The sequence below is a fragment of the Pongo pygmaeus genome, chromosome 16 (assembly GCF_028885625.2).
Source record: "Pongo pygmaeus isolate AG05252 chromosome 16, NHGRI_mPonPyg2-v2.0_pri, whole genome shotgun sequence".
Classification (NCBI taxonomy): Eukaryota; Metazoa; Chordata; class Mammalia; order Primates; family Hominidae; genus Pongo; species Pongo pygmaeus.
Window position 1 is genome coordinate 81,586,117 of NC_072389.2, and position 27,183 is coordinate 81,613,299.

Genomic DNA, 27,183 nt, shown 5'->3' on the forward strand with positions numbered 1-27,183 from the left:
CATTATGACCGATTCAGGAATTCTTAGTGTGAGCAAATCAAAATCAATTAGAACTTGCTTAAAAAATAAAAACAAGGAAAAATCCTTGCTGTGTAGCATGCAGGATAAGCCAAACTTGTTTCTGAGTTGTTAGCATTGTGGGTGTCCTTACAGTTTTTTGTGTAAGAAGTCTAAAAGTTTATCTGTAGAAACCTAATAAAGTACAAACATTTGAATACTGGTTTTATTTTTAAATGTTAAGTAATCATTCGTTTCAGCATTGTTTATATAGAAAAAAAAAACAGATATTGGGTGGAATTTGTTAAAGCATATCCATAAAATAAACTACCACAAAGTCATTAAAAAGATTGTGAATAGATTTATGTATACTAACTTGGAAAGATGTCCCTGAAAGTTGAAGAGAGATTATAAAACAACATACGTAGAAGGAGTCCATCTTTGTAGAAATGTATGTTCATGGAAGAAAAGTCTTAAGTACATATGATTTTGCATAATCTTTTTTTTTTTTTTCAGTCAGACTAAACGGTAAGCAGTTTTTCAGCTCATTAAAGAATCTTCTCAATTGATGGTTGTAATTATCTGTTAAGGGCATAAGATACTTAGCTGCAGTAGTGTAATATTTACTATATAGCTTAGTTGTTCCATGTTTTAAGAGCAAAATTTCTAGCTTTCGTTTGCTATTTAGTGTATATGTTTATACCATAGTAATAGTTATATGATCAAATGAAGAGTAGCTAACATGCTCTATATCTTAACAGGGATTTATTCAGTGGAACTCATAAATGACAGTTTATATGACTGGCATGTTAAACTGCAGAAGTAAGTGGCTTTTTAATGCTAACCCACTCTTTGCAATGGTAGACTATCACAATGGAAGTTATTTTCCTTCCAACTGGATACCTTTATACTATGGCTTTTACTTAGAACTTTAGACTTTGTTTCTATAGAAATAGTTCTTAGATTGTTTATAAATGAGCTGTTGCTGAGGCTTAATAAGAAAGTGAGAAAGAGGAAGGACAAAAAGAGGGACCAGCTGCAGGATAAAGTGTTTTATGGAGTTAGAGCAGGGGAACTTAGAAACAAAAGTGTATTTAATAACTTCATGAGACCGTGATAACCAGTTTATATTTGAAATATATACAGCACTTTGGGAGACTGAGGTGAGAGGATCTCTTGAGCCCAGGAGTTTGAGACCAGCCTGGGCAACATAGCAAGACTTCATCTCTACAAAAAAAAAAAAAAAAAAAAAATTAGCCAGGCATGGTGGAGTACACCTGTAGTCCCAGCTACTGGGGGTGGTGGGAGGCTGAGGCAGGAAGATCTTGCACTCCAGACATTAAGGCTGCAGTGAGTCATGATCCTATCACTATATTCCAGCCTGGGCAACAGAATGAGGCACCCTGTCTCTTTAAAAAAAAAAAAAAAAAAAAAAGTTGGGGGGAGGTGGGGTTCAAATTGGACCTGTATATATAGGACAGTTGTAGACAAATACAGGTTTTTTTGGTGATTTAACTTTTCATAGTTCTGACCATGGCAAGCTTTTCTCCTTGAACCGTTTGGCTAATAATAAAAGTTTATTATGCTTTCCTAAACTTTTTTTGAGTTCTTGAGAAAATTATATACATGTGACTATTTTCCTTTAGAATGACTGGAAACTCTGAACTCCCTTACTAGATTAGATTTAGAGTATTCTGGTCTCTTTTGGACATTTATTCCCAAGGCGCTGGAACCTATAGTGACCTCTTTTTCCTGGTGATACAGAGCAGCTTTAGACCTTCTCTTTCTGGAACTTGCCCTAGGTGCTCTATTTTAGCTGTCAGACTAGTTCATTCTTGAATTTAGTTAAAAAAAAAAAAAATCTCTCTAACTTTTTATTTGAACTTTTTTTTGTTTTGTAATTCTTAGGGTTGACCCTGATAGTCCTTTGCACAGTGATCTTCAGATCTTAAAAGAAAAAGAAGGCATAGAATATATTTTGCTTAACTTCTCTTTTAAGGTAAGAAAATAGTTACAGGACCCCATATACTTCCAGTGGGGGGGCGTATATTTGTACAAGTGCTTTGGAAAACAATTTGGTAAAGTAGAAGATACTCATACCCTGTGATTCAGGAATCTCGTAGACATATTCTTCGTTAAGACATGAGTACTTAGGCGTACCAGGAGACACAGGAATGTTCAGAGCAGCTATTATCGTTTATAATAGCCCCAAATAGAAAACCCAAGTGTTCATTCCAATAAAATGGAGAATTGTGGTGTTTATAAAATGGTTTACAGCTATGTGGGACAAGATGGGTGGATCTTAAACACAGTTGTAAAAGAGACTGGACTCCGAAACCTGTTTTGTACAATTCCCTTTATATAGAGTTCAAAAATAGGTAAAACTAATGTTGGTTAGGGCATGCATTCTTAGTGGAGGCAATATCACCTGCAGTGTAGTGAAAACTGATCTTTAGAGTGAAAACAATCTTAGCTATTAAAATGGTCTGCTGCCCTCCAAAGGGCCACAGAACATAAACAGATATACAATATATCTGTGGTGTTAAAATTCCATGGAGCAGGGGGGTAAAATTAGGAAGAAAACTTCTAAAAAGGCTTCTTAGGGGGGCAAAAATGAAAACTGAGAAACACTTATTTATGGATTCATACGTGAGCAGTAAAACTGCCCAAAGAGGAAAACTGTCCAAGAACAAAGAGGTGATTACATACAGGTTAGGGTAAGGAGTCCGTCTAGGTGGGAGGTAGGGAGGTGTGAACTGAAAGGTACATCTGTGCAGGCTTCTTGGATACTGGCTGGAATATATTTCTGGGCCAGGTTGATGGTTACATGGGCACATAATTTACAATAGCTTCTTAAGGTATATATATTTTATGTACTTTTCTGAATTTATGTGTTATGTTTAATAAGGTTGTTTGTTTGTTTGTTTGTTTTGAGACAGAGTCTTGCTCTGTTGCCCAGGCTGGAGTTCAGTGGCACAGTTTTGGCTCACTGCAACCTCCGCCTCCTAGGTTCAAGTGATTCTCCTGCCTCAGCCTCCTGAGTAGCTGGGATTACAGGTGCATGTCACCACGTCTGGCTAATTTTTTTATTTTTAGTAGAGATGGGGTTTCACCATGTTTGCCAGGCTGGTCTTGAATTCCTAACCTCAGGTGATCCGCCTGCCTTGGCCTCCCAAAGTGCTGGGATTATAGGCGTGAGCCACCACACCTGGCCTAATAAAATATTTTAAAGATGCTAAAAATAATGGTTAAAGAATAGCAATGGAATCTAGAAAAAATGTTAATTTTTTTTTTTTTTTTTGGAGACAGTCTTGCTCTGTCACCCAGGCTGGAGTGCAGTGGCCCAGGCTGGCGTGTGGTGGCGCAATCTTGGCTCACTGCAACCTCTGCCTCCCGGGTTTAAGCAGTTCTCTGCCTCAGCCCCCTGAGTAGTTGGGATTATAGGCATGTACCACCATGTCCGCATAATGTTTGTATTTTTAGTAGAGATGGGGTTTCACCATCTTGGCCAGGCTGGTCTTGAACTCCTGACCTCATGGTACACTTGCCTTGGCCCCCCAAAGTGCTGGGATTACAGGCGTGACTTAATATAGATCTGGATAAGATGTAATGGTTTAAAATCTGTGGATATATGAGATATTTTGATGGAAAAAGCAATACTTCCTTTGTACTTACAAAAAGGATAGTAATTTTCTAAAAGCTTCTTACATACCTTTTTTATGTGTGTGTTTTTGCTTGGGGATATATCTTATGATTGAACTTTCTTGAAGTGACCCAAATGTCAGTATTATCTCTCACTTTTGTTATCGTAGAAACTGTTGTGGTTGTCAACTGGGTTGTCTTCCTAAAATATGAGTCTGGTATATATTGACTGAAGCTGCTAATGGCTACATTTTTACTAATTCATATGGAGGAACGAATAAAGCACCCAGGCCAAAAACAAAAAACAAAACACACAAAAAAGGAAGGTGTCTTTCTTTTTAAAAAATTAAATTATATGTCCTTATGCCTAACACCAAACTTAAGAAATAGGAACTTTTTTTTTTTTTTTTTTTAAGTCAATCCCTGTAGCCCGTGGTGTGCCCCTCCCTTGTCACTTCCTCTTTGGGAGGTATCTTTACGGGAATATGAAATATTGGCCAGGAAACTGGAGGATTTGTGACTATAGGTAGTGTTTTCATTATTATTTCCTGCTCTAGGTAGAACTTCAGGGAGGGGACGATCTGGGAGGTAAATGGCTGAATTTCTATTGGATTTGTGTTTTCTGGACCGTGGCTCCTGATACCAGAAAGTAGGGCCTTTTCTGGGGTTGGAGTATTTCTTAAGAGGCCTAGGAAGAATGTGATTGCCTTGAGCTAACTGACCTTATGAAGAGGACCTTAAACTGAATTGCCAAGTTGTTAGTATCAGGATTCACAGACTTTGGAGGATAGCAGGTATGACTCAGAAAGATTTGCAGGAAAGAGCCAGAACAGTATATATTTATGGCCTCTGATGTCCCCGGTGACAACTTGAATAATAAGAAAAATGGAACTTGAGATAAAGCATAACACAAAGATGGGAGTTGGGGCAGGAGGGAATGTGACCTTGTCAGCAACTTGGTAACTTGCTATGCTTTTAAGGAAGTCACTTTTTGGTGTTTCAGGCAGCATCTGAATTACTGAATTGAATTCTGAGCTAGTACTTTAAGAAGCGTCTATTTAGATAAACTTAGGTTCATTTAGAGAATAATAGCCAGGATTGGGAAAAGATTGTATCCGTGTCCTAGGATAGCTGGTGAAATTGTGGATTTGGAGAGGAGAACATGAGGGTTGATGTTATCTTGTCTTCAACTATTTGAAGGACTGTGTATATGGAAGCATTAGTTTTTATTTGCTTTTGGTGAACGCAGGGCATAAAACCAGTAAGTCAAATTACAAAGAGGTGATTTTCAACTCAATGTGAGGAAGCGATTTGTAACTATTTAGAGCCATTTGGTGATGTAGTCTTTAAAAAATAGAATGTTCCTCTTCCTTAAGAATAACTCAGATGGTTAAGATGTTAAGATCTCAGGTAACTTTCTGAGATCCTTATAGAGTCTGAGAGTCTGTTTCTAAGTTAATATATACTGAGGTAACTGAAACTTCATTTTAACAGTCATCCTCAACCTTTTTTTTCCTCCCTGAGGAACTTTTTATTTCTGTGAAATCTGGATTCCTGAGTTCCAGGGCATAGACTTGATGGAATAGAGCCCCCAGATTTTGATGTGGAAGAGTTATTCTGAACTGTTTAAAATGAATTAAATCATACATAATGAAGAGGTTTTGTAGTCACTCATTAGGGATTCACATGTTTAAAGATCTAAGTAATAGGAGGTTAAATGAAATTGTACTTTACCAAGCTTTACATCAACCTCTATACCTTTCATTATGTCTGTTAAATATAGATGAAAGGTGAGCTACTTTATTTGAAAGTAGATTATAATAACTGTTGTTAAGTTGGTATCTTGTGTCATTAAGTTGGTATCTTGTGGATAATCTTACATTTCTATTGCAAGTTAGAAAATGGTTTCTTCTTATCCCTCATTTTATATCATCTTCCTCTCTTCATATATTTTTATCAAGTCTGGTGATCCTTGTCTTTTAATTGGACCCATTCATTATTGCTGATACTTGGGTCTGAATCTCCATCTTACAGATTCATTCCTATTTGTCCTTGCTTCACACTCCTTTTCATCTTTCTTTTGGATTTTTTGATTACTCTAGTTTCCTACCTCTGTCAGCGTGGTAGTTCTTATTCTTCTTTACTACCCTACAGTTACAATATGTCTTTGACTTGTCAAAGTCTAATATAAACTTGTAAATTTATATTTTTTCCTTTTCCTTGTCAATACAAGGACCTTAGAACACTGAGTTCATGTCCTCCCTGCCATATATGTGCTGCTGTCGTCATGCATTTTAGTTCTATACTTAATCTAAAACCCTACACATAATTATATAATTAGTCAGTATCCACTTAGATCACATGCATATTTGCTCTTTTTTATGGTCTTTATTCTCCACATTTTCATTGAGGATCCTCTTTCTCATGTCTGAAAATAACCTTTAATATTTCCTTTAGTGTGAGTCTGAAGACAAAAAAATATCTTTATTTTTCTTTATTTTTTATTTTTGAGACCGAGTTTCGCTCTTGTTGCCCAGGCTGGAGTACAGTTGGTGTAATCTCGACTCACCACAAGCTCTACCTCCCGGGTTCAAGCGATTCTCCTTCCTCAGCCTTCCTGAGTAGCTGGGATTACAGGCATGTACCACCACGCCCAGCTAATTTTGTATTTTTAGTAGAGATGGGGTTTCTCCATGTTGGTCAGGCTGGTCTCGAACTGCCGAACTCAGATGATCCGCCCGCCTCGGCCTCCCAAAGTGCTGGGATTACAGACATGAGCCACCATGCCCGGCCTTTATTTCATTTTTGAAGAGTATTTTCATGAGTGTAAGTTTCTAGGTTGGCAGTTTCTTTCAGTGCCTCGAAGATATCATTCTCTTATCCTAGCTTCCATTGTTTCTCTTGAAGTATTCATGGTGGTTAAATCTTGTGAAGTCTTTGATCAGATTTGGAAAATTCTCAGCAACCATATCTTCAGGTATTGGTTCTGTCCCATTCTTTTTTTTCTTCCAGGACTCCAAGTATGTCATAAACTTTTCAATATATTATCTTTTTTATTTTCTGCATTTTCTACCATTTTGTCTTTCTGACTTATTTTCCAGTTTACTGAATTTCTCTTCTGCTAAGTTACTGCTGCGGTTAAACTTATCCATTAAGCTGCTAATTTCAGCTGTTGTATTTCTAAATTTCAGAATTTCCATATGGTTCATTTTTATAATTTGCATTTCTCTGCCAGGCTTTCAGTCTTGTCTTTTCTTTCCTTGCTTATGTTCAACAGAGTTAACTCTATTATCTTGACCCCTTGTGGTTATGTGTCTATTATTTGCTTCTCTTGTTTTCTATTATTTCATCTTTTAAGTCTCATGTGGCTTATTTTTAGTGATAGACGTTATATATGAAAAATTGTAGAACTAATTTGAAGCCTTGGATGATAATCTTCTCCAGAGAGGATTTACATTTGCCCCTGCCAGGGGCTTGGAAATTAGCAACCCAGGATTGCCTCATCCAATCAGGGATTGAGATGATTAAAGCTGGCCGTCATTACCTGTCAGGGCAATTTGCAGTTTGTTCTTCAGGGTCCCAACCTAAGGAGTCGGAGACTTAGCAGGGCCTGTCCTCGGTGGACGCTGAGCTCCAGTATTTATCTCCCTGTGAGCTCTGTGAGTCTGTGAGTTCTAGCTCAGCTTGTGAACCTCTTCTTTTTCTCTTCTGTAATTGGAAGAAAACCCAAGGGGGAAAAAAAGATCCTGCTCTCTGGTGTTCGCTTTTCTTAGCCCTGAAATTATTATGTTTTGTTCACCTTTCTAGTTCTCAGTCAGAAGATTGATCTAAGTTACCTAGTCTATCATTATTGGAATGGTTCTTTTATATAATTCTAGTGAAGTGGAACCCCTTCATGTGTTTCATCAGTTTACCATAATGCTGTTCTGTTTGGGCCTGATTTTAACTTCATTTTTATTTGCTTTGGTTTTCATTTTGGTTTTGGGTACTAATTTTATGACTCTTACCCATTATCTGATAATAAATGTACACATTCTTTATAGTATCTTTTAAAATCTTCTAAATAGTATAACATTAAGGATGTTCTTTAAATTAATTAAACTTGCTTATTTGCTTTTTAGGATAACTTTCCATTTGATCCTCCATTTGTTCGAGTGGTGTTACCTGTTCTCTCAGGAGGGTAAGTTTAAGTGATTACTTTAAAAACAAATTTTTTTTCAGTTAAAAAAAATTTTTTTTTTATAGAGACGAGATCTCACTATGTTGCCCTGGCTGGTCTTGAATTCCTGGGCTCAAGTGATCCTCCCACCTTGGCCTCCCAAAATGCTGGGATTACAGGCATGAGGCCACTGTGCCTGGCCTGCATTTTTTTTTTTTTTTTTTTGTTAAATATAGTGTGCACCAGAAACATATGGAGAGCTAGTCCCAGGGTTTCTGATTCAGTAGGTCTGTGGTGGGGCCTGAGTGTTTACATTTTTAAGAAGTTTCCAGGTGAAGTTGATGCTGTTGTTCTGGGGCCCACACCTAGAACCATTGGTTGTAAAGCATTATGTTGTTGATAGGTAGAGTTTTTAATGATTCATACACACACGTATTTATACATATACACACACACGCATACACACACGTATATATACACACATACTTTTTACCATAAAAAAGCTAATGTTTTTCAAATGTAAATTGTGATTGAGGGTTTAGAGAATGTTAAGATTAGAGAGTGGTCCCCACATGCCTGTGATCCTAATTGGTACTTTTAGGGATAATCATGGGAAATCTCACGGACCTATGGAACTGGCTAATTACTCCTAGAGGTAATACTTGAAGTTTAGTAGAGTCAAATGGTAATTGTATTGCTTCTTTTTATGATTGGAAGTCTTACAGAAGGTGGGGAAAAGATTACAATTTGTTAGGTTATGAAATGTTCGGTAGGCCCTCAAAGTATGAGCAGTTTAACTTGAGAATGTTCAAACACTCGGGTGACTAATTCTATTATGTGACATAATCTACATTATGGTGGTTAAAATCTAAATATATCCAGCCTTTCCTTTGATCATTTCTATGGTTGAGATAGTAATAGTTGCATTTAGGGTAAAAATATGAGTGACTACTTCAGACTTCAGAACTTTCTCCTGAAGAGCTTTGTTCCTATAGTTATTTTTAGTTATATTTGCTTTACATGCTTATATGTGTGTTTTGGGGGCTAAAATTCTGTTAAGAATCATTTCTATGTAGTCAGAATACCTACTAACTTTGGTGTTGATACTACAGAATAGTTATTTGGGCATGGTGTCCATCTGTAAAGCTCAGAGAAACAAAAAGTATGTGTTTGTTTGTTTTTTTAACCTTTAGTATTACATACGGATATGCTGAGCTCATTTTGAGTTCTACCACATGGTAAAGCAATATAATTTATTTTTACATATTTATTTATTGAGATAGGTTCTCGCTTTGTTGCCCAGGCTGGAGTGCAGTGGTGCAGTCATGGCTCACTGCAATCTCTGCCTCCTGGGCTCAAGATATCCTCCCACCTCAGCCCTCTTGAGTAGCTGGGATGCCACCATGCCCAGCTAATTTTTGTATTTTTGGTAGAGATGGGGTTTTGCCATATTGCTCAGGCTGGTCTTGAACTCCTGGGCTGAAGCCATCTTACCTGCCTCAGCCTTGCAAAGTACTAGGATTACAAGTCTAAGCCACTGTGCCTGGCCCAATATTGTTTTTTTAAATTATTTTATTATTTTTTGTCCTTTTTTGTTTTTAAATATTTCGTAATTTTATTTTTTTCAGTATTGTTTCTTAAGAGTTTACTTACCTGACACCTGCAACCTAATCTTTGCCATAGCTCTCAACATGTTCTGTAAGCACTAATATAGTAGTTTTTTGTTTGTTTGTTTGTTTTTGAGATGGAGTCTCACTGTCACCAGGCTGAAATGCAGTGGCGTGATCTTGGCTCACTGCAACCTCTGCCTTCCTGGGTTCAAACAATTCTCCTGCCTTAGCCTCCCGAGTAGCTAGGACTGTAGGCGTGCGCCACCATGCCCAGCTAATTTTTGTATTCTTAATGGAGATGGGGTTTCACCATGTTGGCCAGGATGGTCTCTATCTCTTGACCTCGTGATCCACCTGCCTCAGCCTTCCAAAGTGCAGGGATTACACGCGTGAGCTACCACGCCCGGCCTAGTGGTTTGTTAATAGATGTTTGTTTTGAGTGGACTGCAAGGTTTTGGGAAACCAGGTTCAGAATATCTTTTACCAAAGGACTTCTTGGAGGCTTAATGCTGTTTTCTATTTTTCCCAAATTTGTTTAATAATTTACACGATAGCATCTCAGAGGACGGTGTCCTCTGGCTTACTCTCTGGGAAAGGCTGTTCTGTTGGAAATCCAGAGTTCTGAGTGATTCCCATGTGTTTTCTGCTGCAGAGTAGGAAATGCTGAAGGATTCCTTCGTGAGCCGATGTTAGAGGTCTCCTTTTGACAGGTTGTTACAAAGTTGATCACAAATATACTATTACAGTGAGTGGAAGTCCCAGGTTGGGTGTGAAACAGTTGTTTAGAATTGTGTACAGTTTTCTTTTGTTACCTTTAAAGCTTCCGTAGACTGTTTGTGGATCAGGCAGTAAAATTGCTATAAAAAGTACTTCTCTTGTCATAAAACCTCATGATCAGTTTTGGAAGCTGAATGTTAGGTAACCCAGCCAAATATTTACATATACAAAATAAACACAAGACTGAAAAATAGTAAATTTTTAACCTTTCTCTTGCTCATAACACCAGTCTTTTACTTACGTTTTTCATAGTTTAATGTTAAAATATCTTTAATGAAGCCTTTATTGACTGGGGAGAAATGACATAACTATTGTGCTTTAGTTTTGTTCTGTTTTTTTTTTTGAGACAGAGTCTCACTCTGTTGCCCAGGCTGGAGTGCAGTGGTGCAGTCTTGGCTCACTGCAGCCTACACCTCCCGAGTTCAAGCCATTCTGCTGCCTCAGCCTCCTGAGTAGCTGGGACTATAGGCATGCGCCACCATGCCCAGCTAATTTTTGTATTTTTAGTAGAGACAGGGTTTCACCATATTGGCCAGGCTGGTCTCAAACTCCTGGCCTCAAGTGATCCACCCACCTAGGCCTCCCAAAGTGCTGGGATTATGGCATGAGCCACTGCCTGGCCGTGCTTGTTTATAAAATTGTGATGTTTACTCAGTATTCCCATAAGCATGGGAAAAGGAAGACAGGTCATTTTTTGTTCAAAATCTTATTTGAGAGAAAAAAAAAGATCAAGGAAAATATTTGGAAGAAATTTGCAAATTCAGAAAAAATATATAAAAACATTTTTATCAGCCAGATGTGGTGGCTCACACCTGTAATCCCAGCACTTTCGGAAGCCAAGGGAGGTGGATCATCTGAGTCAGGAGTTTGAGACCAGCCTGGCCAACATGGCAAAACCCCGTCTCTACTAAAAATACAAAAATTAGCTGGGCGTGGTGGTGGGTGCCTGTAATCCTAGCTCATCGGGAAGCTGAGGCAGGAGAATCGCTTGAACCCAGGAGGTGGAGGTTGCAGTCCAGCCTGGGCAATAGGGCGAGAGTCTGTCTCAAATTTTTTTTTTTTTAAATCAGAACATTTTAAAATGTGATTATAAAATTGGCCAGTATAGCTTTTCAACATTTTATTGTAAGAATTCCAAGAATTTAAGTTTATGACCTTAGTTTACCACCTAGAATAGAGACAAATACTTTATGAATAATGCCATTTTCAGTTTTAAAATCTGTTACGTAGTTTCTTAATTGATTCTTTTTTGCCACAGTGTTATTGTTCTCATTATTCAAATGAAAAATTTGAATAAGTCAGCTTGTGACCTACTCAAATAAATCTTCTGATTTCTAATAAAGTGTTTTTCATTATACCAAATGCCAGCTATATAAGAGGGGATTAAAAGTACTAAGTACTCCATTGATTATCAAATGCTAACCATGGACTTAATTTATCAGAGGTTTAAAGCAGCAAAGAGTTGCTCTGGCAATAGTGACCTGAAGACTTCATGAAGTAGGTGAGATCCCAGCTGGGCAGTGAAATGTGAGTGGGGTTTGGTCAGCTGGTGGAGGTTGAAGGAAAATGATTTACATAGGTGAAAAGTAAACACAATCAGATATCTAGGAAAGAGAATGAGATACTCAGAGTATACCAGACCAGTTTGAGCTATAACACCAGGAGGGCAGGACTCATGTAGAAGAGTTTTAGGAAATAGTGCTGATGTAATATCTTGTACTTAAACAGGTCTGTGGACTGGTAACAGATCTTTTTTTTTTTTTTTTTTCCCTCTGCTAAGTAAACTATCACCCTGGCTATTCATCTTTCTGTATAACTGGTTGAGAAAAAGGGGAGTGGCAGTAAAGAAACTATTGTAAAGTAAATCTGCTGACAGCAGAAGAGAATATGAGACCCATTGTGCTCACAGAGCCTAGAAGAGTGTGACGGTAGTTGAGGGCCCCACTGTTGTCTTAGAGTGAAGTGAGGAGAACCTGCATTGGTTTAGGAGTCATGGGAGTGGAAGGAGGAATGAAATGTGAAAGCTCATTGGACGCAAAATCAAAATGGCTTGGTCTTCATAGTCAACTATTAAGTGAGGAGGAGGAATTATTTGCTGACTTGGGAAGAAGTAAAAGCTTGCCATCTCAATCAGGGTAAAGCTTAAGCATTGTGTGATTCTAGATAGATGATTATTGAGCAGTTTTGTTCTATGTATTTCATATCCCATATCTTCTAGTTATGACCCTACTTATTTCTTGACATAGCCAAACATTTTTTAAACTAACAGCTTTATTGTGATACAGTTTATATATGACAAAACTCACCCTTCGAAGTGTACAATTTGGTGGTTTTTAGTATATTCACAGAGTTGTGCAGCCATTACTACTACCTAATTTCAGAACATTTTCATTACTTCAAAAAGAAGCCCCGTACTGATTAGCAGTCACTCCCTATACCCATCTCCCCCACCATTGATCCTGGCAACCTCTCATCTAATTTTTATCTCTGTAGATTTGCCTGTCTTGGACATTTCATATAAATAGAATCATATAAAATGTGGCTTTTTGTGACTGGTGTTTTTTACAGTGATTTTTAAATCAAATGTCTGAAGAGGCTAAGCTTAGGATAGTGTTTGCTGTACAACTTTGGCAACTGAACTTTTTTAAAGTTGAAAATACTGTATTACTGTGTCCATATATATGGCGTGTCATCCTTAGATGACCCTTACTTAGATCATTAATGTTTTTTCCCTTAGTATTCTTGAACTGTCTTAGTATTCAGCAGGAACCCTTTGGAGGTAAAGAGCAGTAAGAATTTGGAACACTTGTTGACAAAATGAATGTAATTTAATACAGAAGTAGAATTGGCCACTTTTAGGTGTTGATGCTGCTGAAAGTGTATATTAAGGAAAAGTTTAGTTATCTTACTTTTTGTGTAGGTACTAGAACTACTTGTCCTGTGTTCAACAAACATTTGTGTAGTTATTACCTACTTGTACAAATGCACTTTTTGACCTGAAAATCCAAAAACTCCCCTTCTTCCCCCCACCTCTTAAGACTGCATCCTCAAAGGAAGAGTGGGGTACTTTAAAGGAAAGGTGGTTGTGATTGGATAATAGGTACAATGTCTACTGTATACTTCCTTTTCCCAAGACAAGTTCCTGTCTACCATCAGCATTTCCAAAATTTGAAGATCGTGTGTGATGTTAACTCATTAACTGATTATTAAGCTTTGAGCAATTGTGGAACCCAAATCTAAATGAGTACCTGGATCTTCTAATTCTGTTAAATCAGTGAGTGCACATTATATACAATACTCTTTTAGCCCAGTAGGAGAGTTAAAGAGTGGAAGATAGATTTCTATGTTTCAGAAATAGAATACACAAAGAAAAAAAAATTTAATCCCATGAGCCTTCACCTGAATTTAAATCTTTGGAGAGTTTTTCTTTTAGATTTTCTTTCCCTTCCATTAATCTTTCACTTTGAAAGGTCCCAGGGTTTGGGCAAAGCAAGTGGGGAGAGACACTTGCTTGGATTCTCCAGGATGGGGGAGATGAAGAGGACTTCTTTCCCTAATTTTATTATTAAATATTGTCACTATAACAATTATTAATGTTAGTGGTCTACAGTAAAAGTTTTTAGATGCCTTGTCTGCAAAGTAATTTGGTTAGTCGACACAAAGATGCCTTTAGTTAACTGGAATGGAAGATGTGCAGGCTAGAGTGGTCTTGGCAAGTCTTCTGGGAGGAAATACAGCATTTGGAAGGGTAGGAAGCAGAAGGAATCTCAAGCAAGGGAAAGGCATGGGCAGAGCCCCGGAGGACAGAACAATTTGTGGTGGACTTGGTGTCCACACAGACCTAATCAGTGGTCTTAGCTTTTGTGTTTTCAAAATTACCACAGTTTTTGTTCTAAAACTATCATTCCCTTGATTTTTTAAGGCATGATATTTATGTATTTTGAAATTTAAAATAACATTGAAGGAGAAATGAAATTTTGTTTGAGAAAGATAAAAGTTAAAAATTGTTATCTAAATAATGATTTTCTAATGGGAGATTTGGTACATCCCCAGAAGTTATCTTTGGTTCAGAGAATAGTCTTCAGGCCTAGAAAGAGCTTAAGGGAGTCCCAGAGAGAAGCTCCATGGTCAGAACCATTTGATTCTCACAACAGAATGGGTAAAAACAATTTGAACCATAAAACCATACACATGTTCATAGCATGGATAGGGTAAGGTCAGTGTCATTGTCAGGGGTAAAACTCCTGGCTGTAACATCATGGTAGAGAAAGTTTCAGATGTAAAGAACACGTGAATGCCATTTAAGGAAACTGATTCTTCTGCCCCTATTCTTTGGAATATTTAGGGCTAAGTTCTTAGATACTGATGTCATACAAATCTGAGAGTATTATGTTCTAAGAACCATTATAAAAAATTGACTAGAATTTCAGAGGGATTACGTTAGCGTGGTAACATTAGAATTTTTAAATTACCCATAGTCCTATATCCCTAACTGTTGTCATGTCTGCATGTTATTTTCTCATCTTTACTTGTGTGCATATTTTCTTGGTAATGGCACTTAGAAATTGTTTAAGGAGGAATAATTCTCGAGAATTTTGTATGACTCCTTTTTTCTTTTTAAGGTATGTATTGGGTGGAGGAGCATTATGTATGGAACTTCTCACAAAACAGGTGACTTTTCTTACGGTACTCCATTTCCACCCGCAATTTAGTGTTTTGATCATGTAAATTAGATTGTAAGTAGAAAATTCTTTAATAGCTCCTACTCTTAAATTTTAGTTCATTTTTAAAATAGCTTCTACTTTCAAGAATGAAAAAGGTAAACCAATAAAATGACATTGTACTTGGTGCTGAATCTATGCTAGGATAGGCATTAAGAGTGACCTTTATTTAAGGTTCTAATTTGCTCATGTTGGGCACTTAGAACATTGGTTTGTTGTTTTTTTTGTAAGATTCTGGAAATGTTCCAATTTTACTTTTTCCCCTTGACTACAGACTTTTTAACACTGATTTGCTGCTGTTGAGTTACATACCATTTTGTTAGGCCTTCCCAAGTGGGAATCAGAGATACTGCTGTATTTTAGAGACACTTTGTTCTTCTATAGGGCTGGAGCAGTGCCTACTCGATAGAATCGGTCATCATGCAAATAAATGCCACCTTAGTCAAAGGCAAAGCCAGAGTGCAGTTTGGAGCAAATAAGGTACTTCTGTTAAGAATTTTACATAAACCGTAAGATACATTTTATATTACTTTATAAGCTTTCTTCCTGTCTTGACTTAATTCTTTTTTGAGATAGTTTCATTTTCATTTGGTTTGTTTTCTTCTTGTTACAAAAGTGATCTATAGAAAATATGGAATTATAAGAAAATTAAAGATACTAATTGATAATCACTTAATGATTTCATATCTGTTCTTTTAGTCTTTGTTATATTTGCTGTAGATAAACATAAGTTTGCAGTTGTAAACAAAAAAACTTATTTGTAAACAAATAAGTTTACAGTTGTAAACTTACTATTGGTATGTATACCGTAGTAAATTAAAAATTATATGTACTTTGAAGTTTTAAAAAATTGAGTTCATGTTATAGAACTAATTCCTGGTAAGCTTTTATGTGCTAGGCTCTAGTCTTTTCATTTATTTATTTTTACTTTTTTTTTTCTCTGTGCCTATGCTTACCAAGGTTTTTTTTTTATCTTTTACTTTTTATTAAGTCTTTCAATCCTCTTAATAACTTAAAAAGTAGGTGCTATTATCTGCATTTTGTAGATGAGGTAACTGAAGCATACAGAAGTTAGTTAGATAACTTGTCTGAGGTGACAAGTGGCAGAACAAGGATTGGAACCAGACAGTCTGGCTGCCCTAGGCCCAACCAAGAGGAGCTGAGAGCAAGCCATGGGACATAAGGATGTTGTTCAGGCTGGTTTTCTTTTCAGTTAACCTGAAGCATAGGCTGTAACGTTAATTTTAGGACATTAGTGAGACAGCCTTCCAAAGCCAGAGATTTGTTACCATGACTTTTAGCAAGAATTTGTGGTTTAAAGGCAAGATGGTGCTTTAAGAAGCTTTCATTCACTATGGAGGGAATGGTAGTTGAGTTAAATAGTGAAATCCTGGAGCACACAGTCTTTAGGGCAGCTTCTGACCTATTTCTATGATCAGGAAAGGCTTCTGTCTTTCCCTGCTGCCCGTAACCTCCACTTATTCTCCCACAGAATCCCCTAGACTGTGATCACATTCAGAAGAGAGATCTGTTATGTTTTTTCCAGGGTAGGAGGAAGTGAGTCACTACCTATACTAAGCAGTCTAGTCTTCTGTGTATAAATGAGCAAGGTTGGGGAGCCAAATCTCTTGGAGCATCTCAGGATTATGCAGGATGGTAAAGTGGTCTCATGTTAGTTGTATCCACAGCTGTCATCAGAAGCAGACACAGATACTTTTTGTAGGAAAGCATCTCTAATTTAAGCCTGTAGGATTCCCAAAGATTAAAAGAATTCACTCAGATCATAGCATTCAAATAGTCAACCCAACATATTTGAGAATTGTCAGAAATAATAATAGATACGTTTCCCAAAGACAGTAGGTTTTGGAATTACCAGATACAGAGCACAGACTTCAGATATTAGACTTGTGAGAAAATAGTTATATGTGAAATCTAATATAAAGAAAAAAAGATGGAATCATAAAATTGAGCATTCAGCAAGACCACCAGGAATGATGAAGAAGACCTGAAAAGAAAACGGATGAAATAGAACTTACAGAAATTAAAAAATATAGATGGGTATGGTGGCTCACGCCTGTAATCTCAGCACTTTGGGAGTCCGAGGCAGGAGGATGGCTTGAGCCCAGGAGTTGGAGACCAGCCTGGGGAACATGGTGAGAACTCGTCTATACAAAAAATATGACCCCCCCACCCTAAAAAAAACAATTAGCTGGATATGGGGTACCTGTCTATAGTCTCAGCTACTCAAGAGGCTGAGGTGGGAAGATCACTTGAGCCCAGGAGACCGAGGCTGCACTGAGGCATGTTCGCGCCACTCCAGCCTTGGTGACAGTGAGACTCTGTCTCAAAATAAAAAATGTAATTGTTGAAATAAGAAACTCAGTAGATTAGACACCAGAAGAGAATTAATTGATTAGATGATTATCTCAAAAAAATAAGTTAGAATGTTACACAGAGAGACATGAGGATAGATAATAGGGCAGAAGTTGGTGGGGTTGGTGGGGAGAGATCAGAATGAGGGCTAAAATATGTCTTAGTGGAATCCCAGGAGGAGATATTAGAATTATATTAGAAAGTGAGAGAAATAGAAGTTCTAAAGGTGATAGAAGCAAGTCTACATAAATCAGTCACAACAAATGTAAATGGACTAAAGTTACCAGTTAGATTGAATTAATAAAATCCAGCTGTTTTAATCTATATATTTCAAATATGAAGGTACAAAAAGGTTGAAAGTTTTTATAAAGGAGAGTGATAAAGATATGCCAGTATACATTAACTAAAAACAAATGATACAGCTTTAGTATCAAACAAAATAGGATTCTGGAACAGAAAGCATTAGTAACAATTTGATGATAAGTCTGTTAATTAGGAGGATATAGCAATTTTCATATTTTATGTACCTATCAAAATAGCCTCAAAATACCCAGGAAAAACTGATAAAACCACAGGGAGAAGTTGACAAGTCCACCATCATAGTTGGAGATTTCAACATACCCTGTGTACTACTAGTAAGATAAAGAGAATGCCCATATGTAGATGTGAATAACCAGTGAACAGGCATGGTATAATACACAAATAGAGACCTCTGTACCCAATAATTAGATATAGATCGTTCTCAAGCATATATGGACTATGGGAGAAAAATTAATTATAAATCCATAAAATCAGACGATTTAAAAACAGTTGGTACCATACACACCATATAATTTAAATATGAAGCAGTTAAGGTTAGAAGGCAATAATGAAGAGATTAACAAAAAGCTATGTGAATTTGGAAATTAAACACACTTGTAAATCATGGTTTTAAAAAGTAAAATGAAATTTTAAAATGCTTAGAATTGAACCATAATTAACATTTACTAAAATTCTATCTATTCCTTTCTCCCCTCCTCTCCCTCCCTCTTCCTATCTGGAACATTCAAGAAGCTAATCTTTTTCAATGAACAACACTTCAAATACTGAAAAACAGAAAAGGACAGATGTCATTCTCTGATCTTAGTGAAATCTATAAGTTAATAATAAAACCAGAAAACAGATAGTTCTTTCTGGAATTTTATAACTCATGCAAACAGCCCTTAGGTCAAACAGGGATTTGAAATTAAAACTGCAGAATATCTAGAGAATAGCAATAATGGCAATCATTACTTATCAGACACTAAAGAAGAGCTCAGAGGAATGTTCATTGCCAAATCCTTATGCCATTAAGAAAAGAATGAAAATGAATCAAGCCTCCGATTGTTAAAAAAGGACAATAAAAAAACCTGAAGGAGGCCGGGGATGGTGGCTCACTCCTATAATCCTAGCACTTTGGTAGGCTGAGAAGAGTGGATGGCCTGAGCTCAGGAGTTCGAGACCGCCCTGCGCAACATGGTGAAACCCATCTCTGCAAAAAACAAAACACGAAAATTAGCTGGGCATCGTGGCAGGCGCCTGTAGTCCCAACTACTCAGGAGGCTGAGGCAGGAGAATTGCTCGAACCCGGGAGGTGGAGGTTGCAGTGAGCTGAGATCCAGCCACTGCACTCTAGTCTGAGTGACAGAGCAAGACTTCATCTCTTAAAAGAACCTGAAGGAAAGCAGATTGGGGAAATTATTAAAGATACACAAGCAGAAATCAGTGAGTTAGAAGAATAGGAAGGGCTAGACCCCCAGTACAGTAAAGTCTCTGCAGAAACATTTGTTTAAACTGGGCTTTTGAGTACCTTCCTACTGATAATTGAGACTGGGGAAGGCCAACATTCTTTTCTCCTTGTGTTTTGGGTGGTGGGCAGTAGGGTTGGAAAGTGACTGCTTCACAGTCATTTGGGAGTTTCAGGGTATATATAGTTTTTACGTCCAGTTTGTTTCTTTTATTTTTGTCCTTTTTGTGAAAATACCAAAACAAAAACTTTTTTGCCTGTCATCCCAGCACTTTGGGAGGCTGAGGCGGGCGGATCACGAGGTCAGGAGATCGAGACCATCCTGGCTAACAGGGTGAAACCACATCTCTACTAAAAATACAAAAAATTAGCCGGGCGTGGTGGCAGGTGCCTGTAGTCCCAGCTACTCGGGAGGCTGAGGCAGGAGAATGGCGTGAACCTGGGAGGCGGAGCTTGCAGTGAGCTGAGATCGTGCCACTGCAGTCCAGCCTGGGTGACAGAGCGAGACTCCATCTCAAAAAAAAAAAAAAAAAACTTTTTCATTAATGTTAAGAAAAACGTGTTACTATACATTTTTTGTTTAGTTTATTAGGTGCATTATGGCAGGGCTTTACTATTTTATTTGTGTGTTTTTGTTGTTGTTGTTTTGAGATGGAGTTTTGCTCTTGTTGCCCAGGCTGGAGTGCAATGGCGCGATCTCGGGCTCACTGCCAACTCTACCTCCCGGGTTCAAGCGATTCTCCTGCCTCAGCCTCCCAAGTAGCTGAGATTACAGGTGTGCGCCACCACGCCTGGCTAATTTGGTATTTTTAGTAGAGATGGGGTTTCTCCGTGTTGGTCAGGCTGGTCTCGAACTCCCGACCTCAGGTGATCCACCTGCCTCGGCCTCTCAAAGTGCTGGGATTACAGGTGTGAGCCACCGTGCCCAGCTGGCTTTACTATTTTAAAGAGCTCTTAGATGTTGAAAAAGACTACCCTGTAGAAAAATAGGAAAAGTCCTTACATAAATTTAACATGTTAAAAAAAAAATAGGAAAAGGGTATAAAAAGTCTGTTTACAGAAATAGAAATAAATGGCTTATGAACATAATGGAGACATGCTCAGTCTCACTCAATAATAGAAATACAAATCAAAACTATACTGGGAGTCCATCTAGTATATTGTCAGAAATCTACAAATGCATTGGTGAGGCTGCATCGAGGCACTCTTACAGATGGCTGGTGGGCAGACACATTTGTGCAGTTATGTAGAGGGCAATTTAGCAATATCTCAGAATTACTAACGCATATATATCTTTTGACCCAGCAGCTCTACTCTAGGACATTTTTACCAGTACTCAGCAGATATACGTACAAGGTTGCTCTTGGCAACATTGTAACAGCAAAATATTGACAAAACCTGATGTCCACCAGTAGGGGACTGATTAAATATTTAAATATCCATATAATAGAAATATTTCAGTGTTTAAAACAGATATGTTCCATACTGATATGGAACATATGCTAGATGAGAAAAGGGGCAGACCAGTGTCTGTAGTATGCAACTGTTAGTGAAGGAAAGCCAGGGACAGTGGCTAATAACAGTGGGCTGCACATGAATATTCTTGTATAATCTTAGAGGGACATACAAGAAATTAGTAATAGTGGTTAACTTTTGTGGAGGAAGGGGGATGAATGGGAGGAAACTGGGTGTTTAGGGCACAAGTAGGAAAGAGAGTTTTCACTTAGGATGTAGACATTTTTGAGTCTTGTGCTGTGTGAATTTATTGTGCAAAAATTTCTGCCACATAATATAGTGGATAGATGGGTACCACTATGGAGAGTGCTCCTGGTATATTAATTCGAAGTGAAGATATAGGTTGGTTGTAATTATGGTGACAAAATTAATCCTAGATTTGGCTCCTTAAAAAGATTGTATATTTTTATCAAAAGAGGGCTCCTTTAGTAAGCATGGTGACAATTACGGGCATTCTTTAGATTTCTAACTTAAAATGTCATTCATATGTATAGTCGTGGAAGCTTAATATTTTCTTATCTGAAAGTAATATTTTGTTTTTTTTTAAATAGGAGTTATGTGAAGAGAGTTTGAGTTTTATTAACATCCAGATATAATCCTTTAACTTTATTCAGTAATATGGAGATGGACTCTAGAACCAGAAAGCTTTGTACTTGTCCAATGGTAGGAAGACTTATAAAAATGAACTGTGAGGATTGTTTTTATTGGGGTACAATTTTGGTTTTGTTATTTTTATAAAATTGTAGAGAATAATGAAATTGAGAAATGAGGCTATTAAGTTAAAATTGTTTTTGAAATGGAAATAGTCAGTTTCCCATGTTCTTTGAAGCACAGTGTGATGCATTCATAAATTTATTGTAATAATTTTCACGTAATTACACTTTTGATTTGAAATGTGTAATTCTCTTTCAGAATCAATATAATCTAGCAAGAGCCCAACAATCCTATAATTCCATTGTACAGATACATGAGAAAAATGGTATGTTTAATTCAATAAGTGTTTATTGCCATTTAAGAAGTTTTAGATAATGTATTAATACTTACCATTTTATTTTTCTGTTTTTGCTTTAGTTTCTTAAAGTGCTGTTACCATGGTAAAAAAAACTTGTGCTGCATACAAAATCTTTATTTATTTATTTTATTTTATTTTATTTTATTTTATTTTATTTTATTTGTTTTTTGAGACAGAGTCTTGCTCTGTCACCCCGGCTGGAGTGCAGTGGCGCTATCTTGGCTCACTGCCAGCTCCGCCTCCCGGGTCCATGCCATTCTCCTGCCTCAGCCTCCCGAGTAGCTGGGACTAGAGACGCCTTTTTTGTATTTTTAGTAGAGACCGGGTTTCCCCATGTTAGCCAGGATGGTCTCGATCTCCTGACTTTGTGATCTGCCTGCCTCGGCCTCCCAAAGTGCTGGGATTACAGGTATAAGCCACCGCACCACAAAACCGTAACATTGTACTTCAATCAAAATTTTTGTATCGTATACACTTGGCCTAGGTATCTCAAAGTCAGAATCAAGATTTTTTTTTTTTTAAAGTAGATTAATGAATGACTCACTTTACTTACTTGAAATATTAGGAACTGAGTTAAAGGCAACTCCTTATAGATGGAGTTCTTGTTGTTATAACTGGAGTGTGGTGGTTGTTTACAGGCGTGATCATAGTGGACTGCAGCCTCAAGCTCCTGGGCTGATGTGATCCTCCTGCCTCAGTCTCCCCAGTAGCTCAGACTGTAGGCACAAGCCACCATGCCTGTAAAGTATTCTTTACTTTGCTAGAAATGTGTCAGTTTGTGACTTAAGATTTGTGTTTTGTGCTCACTTATTTTAATGACAAAGCAAACTTATCACTCTTTCAGTGATTGCTTACTTATGGAAATAGTATTCAAAACAAAATTTTCAAGCAGAAGAGAGAAACGATAAAATTTGAGGACAAGGCCAGGTTTTCATAATAATAATTTCTAGCACACAAAATTAGATCCAGAGAAACCTGTGTACTACTTTGATACTTTATAGATCTTGGCATATTCATACTATTCTAAAGTTTCATACTAAACAGTACTTAGTCTAATTTGCCTTTTTATGGAGAGCTTAGGTTTTTGCGGAACCTGGGAAACAGATTTCTTCTTATCTTCATTTTTATTTCTTAAGCATTACAACTGGCATTCAAAAAATATTTATAGAAAATGCTGTATTTGAGAGTGTGTGGGTATGTGTAAGCTTAGCTGTGATGAAAGAGTAATAGATTCAGAATCAGGAGAGATGACCTCTAGGGTTTTTTTTTTTTTTTAAATCTTCAAAAAATTTTTTTTCTTATTTTAAAAAATAGACATTATACTTATTGTGTACAAAGTTTTGAAGTATACATAATTGTGGAATGACTAAATCTAGCTAATTAACCTAGGCATCACCTTACATAGTTATCATTTTTATGGTGAGACATTTACATCCACTCTTAACATTTTTCAAGAATATAGTATATTGTTAACTATAGTCACCATGTTGTACAATAGCTCAAGATGGATTCTAGTTTGGCCTGCTACTAACTCTGATTTTAGGCATAGTCATTTAGTCACTGCACCTGCTGCGATGGCTTCCTTGTCATTGTGAAATGACGTTATGGCTCTGATAACAGTCCAAGTTCCTTGTATTCTAAATCGCCAGGATTTTGTTTGGGGAAATAAATACTTTCCATGAGGCTTACTTTCACATATAGAACTGAAGTGGAATAAAACTTATTCTTTTAGTCTAATATTCCACAGTCATCTTTAGCTAGATATGCCATTAATACAGAGCTCTTGTGTTGAAAACTCAGGTACAATTTATTCATAGAAAATAAATTTCTGTTGTGAAATAGCAAAATGCAGTGTTACCAATCCAAGTGTAAGTTTAATTTTTACAGTAGACTGGGTGCAGTGGCTCACACCTGTAATCCCAGCGCTTTGGGAGGCAGAGGTGGGTGGATCACCTGAGGTCATTAGTTGGAGACCAGCCTGACCAACATGGTGAAACCCTGTCTACTAAATACCAAAAAAAAAAAAAAAAAAAATTAGTGGGGCATAGTGGCGCATGCCTGTAATCCCAACTACTTGGGAGGCTGAGGCAGGAGAATTGCTTTGATCTGGGAGGTGGAGGTTGCAGTGAGCTGAGTTTGCGCCATTGCACTCCAGCCTAGGTAACAGAGTGAAACTCTGTCTCAAAAAAAAAAAAAAAAAAAAATTTTTTTTACGGTAGATTTAAACACCAAAATTATGAAAAGAGACTGTAGTTAACCTTATTACATGCCAGTTCTTCTAATTTATTTAAGAATTAAAGTATTTTAACTTTTTTTTTTTCATTCTATTTCAGGCTGGTACACCCCTCCAAAGGAAGATGGCTAAATATGTTGACTGTTGTATGTTTGGACTAATGTTGCTTTAAAGAAAATCTTTCCAACATGCAAACAAAAGCTTTGAGTGCCCCTATTACAGCAGTACCGGAGACGTTAGTTAATAGATATTTTAGTGGATAATCTGTCATCTGACATCCAGTATAAGTTACAGCCTTTGCATTTTGCTCATTTTAGATATCTTGGACTGAGCAGTGGGGCCTTCACTGTATTTTTCCTGATAAATACACATACTGGCCATTCCTTATCTCTTTTTCTTGAAAAGTGAACTTTTAAAGCAGCCAAGTCAACATCAGGCTACTGAAGTTGAGGCTTTAGGGTAACTTTCCTATATTGAGCCCATGGGTTACAAGGATTTGCAATATATTGTTCCATTTACAGCCAATACAGGTTTAATCGATGTTCAATATTGGTTTAGAAAATTTAAGGCCTTCTAAATCATAATAGCTCTTTCATGTCTAAAACCATTTTATGATATTGCCAAAATGATAGGAAACCTACTCATTAAATTGTTAAACTTTTTAATGATATGTGAAGATATGAATTGTTTCCTGAAGATAATACTCTTAATTGAGTTGTATTGTACTTTTTAGGCAAAGCAGTGTAAAACTGTTATCAATTAAGGCTTGTGAGTAGTGATTTCCACTGGGGCATCAGAGTCTTGCTGGGCTGAATCTGCTACTTGTTGGTTCAGTGTTTCTTATGAACAAGAGCCACAGTATGGAGCTTAAAGTTATTTAAAATACTAAGTCATCTTACGTTTCCATTTTATTTACGGGATGTTGCAATCATTTGTAAACTAATAAACTTATAAAGTGATTGGCACAAAGACTCCTTGAGCGAAAGCTGTGCAGTTAAGTACAAAAAGATACTTAATTTGGAGACTCTTACAGTAATTTTTGCCACAGTCAAAACAATGGCTTTTACATTGAAAGATTAATAGAAACTCTATATATGTTAATTTTTTTATAGAACCTGACTCAAATCAAGGTACTCTCCATTTTATTGCCTTACCTGAATCAGTCCTTTTTGGTTGGTAATAGATTTTTTTATACACCCAAGTTTGATTTAAAAGTAAATTCTAGTTCTTAAGCACTTTTAACAAGAAATCCAGAAGCACATTTTTCTGCACAAACCAGTTACAAAGTTCAAAAGTGTTTCTTGTGCATTAGCTCTGAGATTCAGTTTTTAACTTTGTAAACCACATCTAAGAGACTTGTCATTTCTACATTATTGTGTGTGTTTAATTTCTTTTGATTCCATTTTGGTTAAGAGAGCAGTAAATAGATTTTCTGGTATTCTTGTTCACTTGATTACATTTGTATAAAGTTCTGATTGCCAGTTGCTCAGATAACAAGTGACAAGGCAGAATTCTTTAAATCAGTAAAGTTCCTTAAGCCTAAGGCTAAATCTTGAATACGTTGTTGAATTCTTTAATATCCTGATGGCAAGCAGACTGATAGCTGCACATTTGGCATGCTTTGTTTCATGGATTTTATTTTTAATTGCAGATTTATTTGGCAATATACAGTAAATTTTTGTAAACTTGCATCAAGTTTATGAATAAAGAACCATTGAAAAATTTTGTTTGTGCTGATCATGGCAAGCAAAAAAAGATTACTTTCTCATTTTTCCCTCATAAGAAAACTCTGCTTGATGTGTTTGTAGGCGGCTCCATTGACTTTCTGGAATAAGATATTTAAGGAGAGGAGTTGGTGAGGGGAGGCTTGGAAGACAGGCAGATTTAACAAGAGAAGGTGTGAAAGAACCTGGAAATAGTCTGTACAATAGTCACCTTTTCCTCAGCCTTTTTCCTCTTCCATTCTCATTATAAATTCAAGTGCTACTTTTTCCTTATGGCTATCCTTAGTTCCCCCAGTGAAAATAATCCGCTCCTTCTTTAGCATACCCATGGCCTCCTTGCACACAATTGACAGGTTATTTCACATACAAGAAGTCCAGAGGTAGGACAACTCCAGGTCCTGTACATCTGGGCTTTGCTTCCTTGAGATTTTTCTATGTTGGTTTCATCTTTTGGTTGCATGTTATGTGCAGCCCCCTTAACTTGATCCAGAGGTAGATAAATGCCCCTGTCTTCTAGTGTCTCCTTAGGAGGTGAGGAAATCTCTAAAAGCACCGTCCCATCAAGCACACTGTCTCTTGCCTTTCCTTGGCTACATCAGGGACCTGTGCCCACCCCTAAACCAATGGTGGTGAAAAGAATGAAACCATCGTGATTAGTTTGCACAAATGGTTCTCAAAGCCTGATTTGGGGAACACTGGAGACCCCTGAGACCATTTCAAGAGGTTTTAAGACTATTTTCATAATATTAAAACATTTGCCATTTTCACTCATTGTTTCATGTGTACAATGGAGTTTTCCAGAGGCTACATGATGTGATTTTGCAACAGATTGAATTCAGAAGCAAATATGAGAATCTACTTGTCTTCTATTAAGACAGAAATTAAATATTTGCAAAAATGTAAAGTGATGCCGTCACTGGTAAACTGTCCTCTTTCCCTACTTTATATCAGCCACAAAGAAAGAACGCCCACTTTGAAAGGCAGTCAGGTTTCATTCAGTAGCCAGAGAATGGAGAAGGGGAGCTCATGCTCTAAAGGCACCTTCTCCCAGAGGGATGGGAGGCTGGGGAGTTTAAAGAGTTAGCTGAGGGGCGGGGGAGGTATGAAGGGCATGCACAGGCTGGAGATCCAGACAAGTAGGCATAGTCCCTGAACATGCTGCTTCATACATCCATGTTCACAAGACGCCAGTGAGCTTTCTTTAGGGGAGAGGATTTTAGCATTATGTTAATTATCTAAAGGTAACTGGAGGGCGCCTGTTTGTCTTCCTCTGGTATTCCGCAAGGGGTCAGGAAGCTCTGGTGACATCTGGGCCATCTGGCTTCCTTAAGCAGCTGCGCCTATAAATAGACTATGGAAAAAAACTGGCTGGGCTTGGTGGCTCATACCTGTAATCTCAACGCTTTGGGAGGCAGAGGCAGAGGGATGTCTTGAGGCCAGGAGTTTGAGACCAGCCTGGGCAACACAGACCCTGGGTCTACCAAAAAAAAAAAAAAAAAAGCCACAGCTACTCAGGAGGCTTATGCCAGTGACAATGTCATACCATCCACCAGTGGGGGAAGGAGGATTTGGGAGATAATTGTTTTCCATAAACATATTTCGTTAATGTATAACATCTGTTTTTAAAAAAGAGTTAAGTATTAAGATGTTGTGAT

General features: G+C 37.3%; 1 protein-coding gene across 9 annotated transcripts in view; it reads left to right on the forward strand.

Annotated features, from left to right (window-relative positions):
• Positions 1 to 25,526, forward strand: part of UBE2Q2 (ubiquitin conjugating enzyme E2 Q2) — a 58,655-nt gene extending 33,129 nt beyond the window's left edge. For 6 of the 9 annotated variants that reach the window (XM_054450074.2, XM_054450077.2, XM_054450072.2 and 3 more), the window contains 7 exons: positions 759 to 819; positions 1,906 to 1,996; positions 7,761 to 7,819; positions 14,808 to 14,856; positions 15,291 to 15,386; positions 21,472 to 21,538; positions 23,905 to 25,526. In XM_054450074.2, coding sequence (XP_054306049.1) covers positions 759 to 819; positions 1,906 to 1,996; positions 7,761 to 7,819; positions 14,808 to 14,856; positions 15,291 to 15,386; positions 21,472 to 21,538; positions 23,905 to 23,936 — 455 coding nt within the window. In that variant the 3' untranslated portion in view covers positions 23,937 to 25,526. The remainder of the gene's footprint in view (positions 1 to 758; positions 820 to 1,905; positions 1,997 to 7,760; positions 7,820 to 14,807; positions 14,857 to 15,290; positions 15,387 to 21,471; positions 21,539 to 23,904) is intronic. The other 3 variants (XM_054450075.2, XM_063652801.1, XM_054450076.2) reach the window with 2 other exon arrangements.
• Positions 25,527 to 27,183: the final 1,657 nt, after the last annotated feature.